Source organism: Glandiceps talaboti, chromosome 7 (genome assembly GCF_964340395.1).
Source record: "Glandiceps talaboti chromosome 7, keGlaTala1.1, whole genome shotgun sequence".
Taxonomy (NCBI): Eukaryota; Metazoa; Hemichordata; class Enteropneusta; family Spengelidae; genus Glandiceps; species Glandiceps talaboti.
This window is the reverse complement of record NC_135555.1, coordinates 6,265,054-6,271,910: the sequence shown is the minus strand read 5'-3', so window position 1 is coordinate 6,271,910 and position 6,857 is coordinate 6,265,054. Positions and strand designations below refer to the sequence as shown.

General features: G+C 38.0%; 1 protein-coding gene across 1 annotated transcript; it reads left to right on the top strand.

Annotated features, from left to right (window-relative positions):
- Positions 1–326: 326 nt before the first annotated feature.
- LOC144438196 (forkhead box C1-A-like) lies at positions 327–1,829 on the top strand. The gene has a single exon (XM_078127239.1). It carries the CDS (start codon positions 327–329, stop codon positions 1,758–1,760), a length of 1,434 nt encoding a protein of 477 aa, XP_077983365.1. The 3' UTR covers positions 1,761–1,829.
- The last annotated feature ends 5,028 nt before the right edge of the window (positions 1,830–6,857 follow it).

Below are 6,857 nucleotides of genomic sequence, written 5' to 3'. Positions count from 1 at the left end.
GAAATGAACGAAATCACCAATTAATTTATTTGATCGTCATCAAGCAGTGACAGCCACATCTTTATTACTATACACTCTGTGTGTGGGCACCCCAATATGGGTGGCCAGCTGACACCTCTTGTGATTGGCCGAGCAACGAAAGGGGCGGTGCCTTTCACCATATAAGGTGAGATCTCGTAACAACAATTGGGATAGTTTATGTTGACGATTTGTCATGACCAGAAATATCGTAGGGACCTCTCTGCGCATATCTCTTTCCTAGTACACACAGTTCGCATCAATAAGATCGGTTAGTCGATAGTTTTCTATACGCTGTGTTGTAAGCCATGCAGCCACGTTATCCACCTACACATGCCTCCAACCCCGGTAGTCTGGGAGTTATGCACCCGATGTTCACCGATCAGAATTACTACCGGCACGCCGGATATTCCAGCATGCCTATGAGTATGTACGGACACGATCAGTATGGGTCGATGGGCAGACCTTACGCTCCGTATGCAGCGCCGCACCACACGCCAAAGGACATGGTGAAACCACCCTACTCGTACATCGCTCTCATCGCTATGGCTATCCAGAACGCTCCGGAAAAGAAGACCACGTTGAACGGTATTTATCAGTTTATTATGGATCGTTTTCCATTTTACCGTGAGAACAAACAAGGGTGGCAGAATTCAATTCGCCACAACCTATCCTTGAATGACTGTTTTGTGAAAGTGCCTCGCGATGACAAGAAACCTGGCAAGGGAAGCTACTGGTCGTTAGATCCTGATAGTTACAATATGTTTGATAATGGCAGTTACCTACGCCGTCGTAAAAGATTTAAAAAGGCAGACGCGATGAAGGATAAAGACGAACCTGTCCTCACTACTAGACAACAGGATACATCCAGACAACATCATCAACAACAGAACGGTCGTGAGCAAGATGGCGTGTCGCCCAGTGAAACCACTGCCAGTCCGCCAATTGCAACATCTCCTGGACAAACTGTTTCTCCACCTACGCCAACAACCACTTCAGAAACACCAATAACTCGAATAACTCCTAAAATTGAGCCTTGTGAGACAAATGGCACTATTTTGAGAGAAACTTCAACGACAAGCAGTCGACACATAACAGTAGACGACCGTGCTTTGGAGACTACGCCGCCGTCCGCCAACTTCAGTGTTGAAAATATCATGACTCCGTTACGCGAATCACCAAATTGTGGCAATAACGAGCTGAACTTGAGTACATCTGTGATTTCCTCCAGGTCGACCCAGTTGCTTTCCCCTCAACCACTAACTTACACACAACCGCAATGTTATCGTAGTAGTTCAAATTGTTCACAAAGCAGTAACAGTGAGCACGTTACCAACTATCACTGTAATGCACGAAATATGTATGAAGAGGGTAGCGGCAAACATATGAGTATCGCACCAACCCCCGAGGAACTTCAGCACGAACAAGTGATTCAGAGACACAGTCCACCGCAAGTAGCACACAACACGATACAAACAACTCACAGCAGCCAACAGGCATCGATCCTACACCGAGCGAACTCGTGGTATCACCAGTCTGATATAGGAGCAGCTCCCATTCATACAACTCAGGCAACAACATTTCCAAACGTTAGGGACATGTTCGAATCGCAACGTCTCATCACGTCGAACGCCGTCGCCCAGTCACCTACAAATCCAAGTTGTATGGGATACAGAGGAACGACGATTCCGTATCCGGTGTCAGCAACATACCATACCTATGCGGACTGCAACAAGTTTTAGCTGTTGACGAACTCTACTAATATTGACAATATGGGTAAAACACTTTTTAATACTCATCAATAACATTAACACGCAAGTTACACACGGTAAAGTTTGTTTCTCTTAACCGATAGTGCACAACCAAAAATCTGACTTGACAGCCCAACAAGTTAAATTTATTAAGACAATTTGTAAACCCCAATTTTCTGATTGATTTCTCCCGTATAAATACTGCTAGGTACACACGTCCGGTGTTTAAAAGTGTAAAAACCTGTATCGATTTCAGGGCAATATATGTTTAGCTCTTTTTGTTCACTGTGTTTTTCTTGAGCAGTTCCGTTGATGACATTAGTTGGGCAAATAGACACAGCTTGCATAGCTAAGGTGTTTCCCCAAGACGAAGTTGTCCGAGCCGAGTATGGGGTACAAGTTACATGTCAGTAATTAGAATCACATGGTCGATGTAGCGGACGAGACTAGTTCGTCGCTGCAGTTATCGTCCAAATGTTATGTTTGGACAATATCGACTACAAAGATGACAAAAACTACATTCGGCATGATATGTGACATTATACATATGAACAGAAAACTATTTTCTAACTTTCGACATAGAGAAAAAACTTTTCATACGATTTCTTCAATATTTTGGGACGCAATATCTCAGGTTTTTATTTTAAAATGTACAATAAGCGTTGAATGAGAGTGGCTGTGTTATCTTATCGTTAGAAGTAGCCATTGACTCTCAGTCTTGCCGATAAGAGGAGGCTTTCTAAACTTTTAAGTTGTTATAGAAAAAAAAACGCGAAAAATTTCTATGGGGGAAAATTCTTAAAACTACATCAGAGCACAACTCAGTTTATGTGATTTAGACCAAATATTTTGAGTACTGTGGTGGGGGACAAATTGTGTAAGTTCTGAGAGTTCGTTTATTACATTTTTGTGTTTGTAGTTGTTGTTGACACTGAGTTGACACAATTTGTGTTATGATAGACAGTATACAAATAACGTCTACCGGTATTGAGTATATAGTGGATGAAATCTCCATGCCAATGCACCGGGTCTAACTTATTACGAAAAAATACCTAATATTTTCCAGAGAGGGTTTCACAAGAACTTTGACGATTTTTAAACGTGTATATTTTATAATGTAGCCAAGAGAAGTGAAAGGGGATAATTTATTAGGTATCTGTTAGTGCAGTAAAAACATATAAAGTTCACCGTTTATTGTGCTTCTGGTTACGTTACTTTGTCAAAGAAAACACACATCAGTGCTCTTTTGGTCTCGTTATGGTGTCCAACAAAATCAACATTTAGCAGTCAACCATTTCCGAAGGTTAAACTCGAGATGTCTCCGTTTTATATAATTTATGATTCGCTCAAAATTTTCTCGTTCATTGGTATAATAAATCTCTTTGTCTTTGTTGCATTTGAAACCCGAGTCATGACCTGTTATTTTGTTAACTTACGTCAGCTATACATTTTAGGGGTCAATGGGAAACTTTACTTTAGTCTCGCGGCCCACGACTTCGTTCCGTAAACAGAAACATGTCGGAGTGCAGTGTAGAAGTAACAAAACGTTGCTTTTGAAAGGAGGGTCGTTTTCTTTTGGTTCTCCCGCGTCCGATCGTCGCGAGTGGCTCTTCATATGTGGACCAATTATAGGTGTAAGCTGTACATGTTTACGCCTCGTGACAAAGGGGGTAGTGTTTCATTACGACCGAGTTTGTAATTTCCCTGAGCAAATTATAGTCTGGTTTATATACTTTATACATGGAAACATAATATATTTATATTCTGGAACTTTCCCTGTTTGAAGGGGAGCAGTTTTTTTGCGACCCTTCAAAAGGATTCCGCGTCGCGATTGAGGAAACCAATTTCTCGTTGAAGTGTAGTCAAAATGAGCATGCAACTTGTAAGTGTAACCACCTCAGGTGTACACGTTTTGTATTGATAAATGGTGTGTCTCTTGTTAAAAAGACGGCGGCGCAGTTTTAATGTCGCGGTCTCCGTTGTATCGTTCACATATTAAAAGTAATCGTCTTCGGGGAAACCATATCATATCAATATCAAGCAGAGGCACGGAAAATTGCAACAATTTCAGAAGACAATGCATGAAATATCAGGGCATGTTTTCGACAAAACGACGATTTTGATAACACCATATATATAATGTCTACACTAATAGCCGACAACGATGCGTGACTTCACTTCGATATTTAATTCTACGACATATATGCAGCTAGTTCGACTTTACGAGTTAATTATTTCGAAAAGTCCACCTCGTCTTTATATGGTGTTCTTAGTTAGCTTCACTGTAGCATATGGAAACAACAGAAAGGATTAAAAAAAACATCTGTGTGTATGTATAACCCGTAACTGACGTCAGTCAGTGTAAACTACAAACACGTTACTACATTCAAAGCTCCCTAAAAATGGTGGTATTAGTTGATACAGAAAAAACTTGCAACAATTAAACAAAGGTTATTTGCAAGAGAAGAGGGTTTGTGGAAACAAAAACCCAGTTGAGGCACTTTTTCTATGCACCGTAGGAAATCATGGTTTTGATGCATACAAAATATAGATACTGTCATCATACAATATAAAAACTGTAAGACTCACAACTGTTAAAAAATATAAGACAAATAAACAGTGAGGAAACTCTACAGTGTGAAGCTTTGGTAAATTTAAAGTCATACCCAACATTCGTTTGATATTTATTCGAATAATATTAGTGTGTGTATATAATTCTGTTCAGAATTGAAATGTCTAAAATGTAAAGAAAAGAATTGGAAATTTTGTCGATGAGTGATCAGAACGACGCGATTTAAAAAAATAAAAAAATACTAATAACATGTGTTTGGAAAGAAACTTATAAATAGTCTAGTTCTCACAACTTAAAATGTAGACTTGTGTACGTTAGAGAATATGTTAACAAGGTGTAAAAATAACATACCAGCTCTATGAGTGTATATTACTACATAAAATTGATACTTTTGATTAGACGTAATGCTTTGACGAGGTAGGCGTATTTTCAAGATTATGGCTCTTAACTTCGTAATTATAACGGTTGGTGTATATAAGTCGTTAGGGAGTTCTTGAATATTTGATGAAACTGTGCGCTTGAAAGGAGGGTTCCAAAATATCGTTGTTGGTGTGGAATGTTTCATTAACCCCCCTCATCGGTACCAATTATCTATTCAACAAATGTGCCTGAAATATCCTAATTCTGGGGTAGAAATGTCCAAAACTTATCAATATTTGTAACTTTGGGGAGATTCGTTGAATTGAAGTAGCCGAAATTGGATGATGATAGCGCCAATTCTGCGTTATTTTTCAGCGATTTCGTTTTATCGGAATTGTAAAATGTGGAAATATTCACCATATTAATTATTTAATTTCGTTTGATGATGAAAATTTGTGATCTGGAAAATTACAAGGAGAACATGCATATTTCACAAGAGTACGTTTTGTCAATTTAGCTTCGGGAACCTCAATACTATAAATTACAAATGTAAAATGATGACGATTTTGGAAGTAGAGAAATTAAGACAAGGAGTCGGAACTTCAGGCTGCTCAACATTCATCATTAAAATTTAAATTTTGCAGTATCTGCTTTCATACAGTATGTTATACTTGTAGCGTGCGATTGATATTACACCGATCGCGGCCATTTTTGGTCTTGTTAACCCTGTCACCCCAGACTACACCCACGTCTTGAAGAGAAACGGCTAGTTTCTAAATCTTGGATCAAATGTTTCATTGCTATCATACATTGCTATATCGACTTGAAGTAGAACACTCGTGGATGTTTATACTATAAAAAGATTACGACTAGTTTTAATTTTTAAAATGATATTTCATGAAATATATATTTTTATAGTAGAACCATCTATTTAGTTCACGTGAGTTTGTTACAAAATATGAAGGACAAATTGTCTATTGAACAGAGGATTAGTAGAACAAAAATAGAAAAAATTTAAAATTAGTAGTATGCACTTACCAACATACTGGTATGTCTTCATGTTACATTTTGTAGTTTGGTACGGATGCAATGTAAAACAAAAATTATGTACACTTCGCTAAAAGTGAAAATTACTGTAATTATGTACTAATGTGTTGGGTGTCTTTAGGCTTGAAACAGGTGCTAGGGTAAGACATTTTTTTAAAAAGTAACACATTGAAGTTTTCAACGGCAGTCACTTGTTTTGTATCGAAGCCATGATCATGAAAAACTCTTCACGGCTAGAACTTTGAACATTTACTTTTGTAAATACACAAAACGGAAACGATTTTGCAGTAATTTGTTAGCCAGAGAACATTTTTTTCTCGAGAAAGTACAATTTTAAAAAAAAATTGTTTCCCCCCAAGAAAATTCCAGTGTTCTTTTTATATATAAACTCAAAGATGGGGCATCGTCTAAGCAAAACGTCCTGAGTAGGTTGTAAATTTTCAATGTTGGTGTTGTCATTGATAAATTGTTTTCTAGCATTATCGGAAAAGTGAAATACTATAAGGAGAAGAAACTGAAAAATTTATTTGTTGCTTTGAGACAATTGTAAATGAAGACCGCAATGAAACTGGCGGCCATGTTGATTCAAATAACATACGCCTATTCGACAATTAAATTGTTGTCAGGTAAATTTGGCGGCAACCACAAACCAAACTACTGTTCTAAAATCAGAAGACATTTCAACGGTTACTTTCTAAGTGTAAAAATTAGCTCTCAAATTGACCATATTTCGCTGATTCAAGATGTCTGATATGTGCAATTGGTAATTTTCTTCTGTGTTGACAATGGCCTTCGGGAAAGAAACATTTATTGCACTTACTTCGAATTATTGTAATTAGAGTCATCGATTTTTATCCAATTTCGTCATTTTCTGCCTTTCGGGTGTCTGGCTATCAGTTTTCCAGAGCAAATTGGTCGTTTATTGTAGTGGTGACGGGGGAATATATGCAAAGAGCCAACAAAAACCAAGATGTCAGAATGTAATAATATATCAACTTGCATTCTCTCTCTGCCATGTGTGCAACCAGGTATAGCTCGATTCAGCATATAATTTTTTTCGATTGTGTATTTCCAAACTGCCTTCGTTATACCTCGGATATTACGAATTC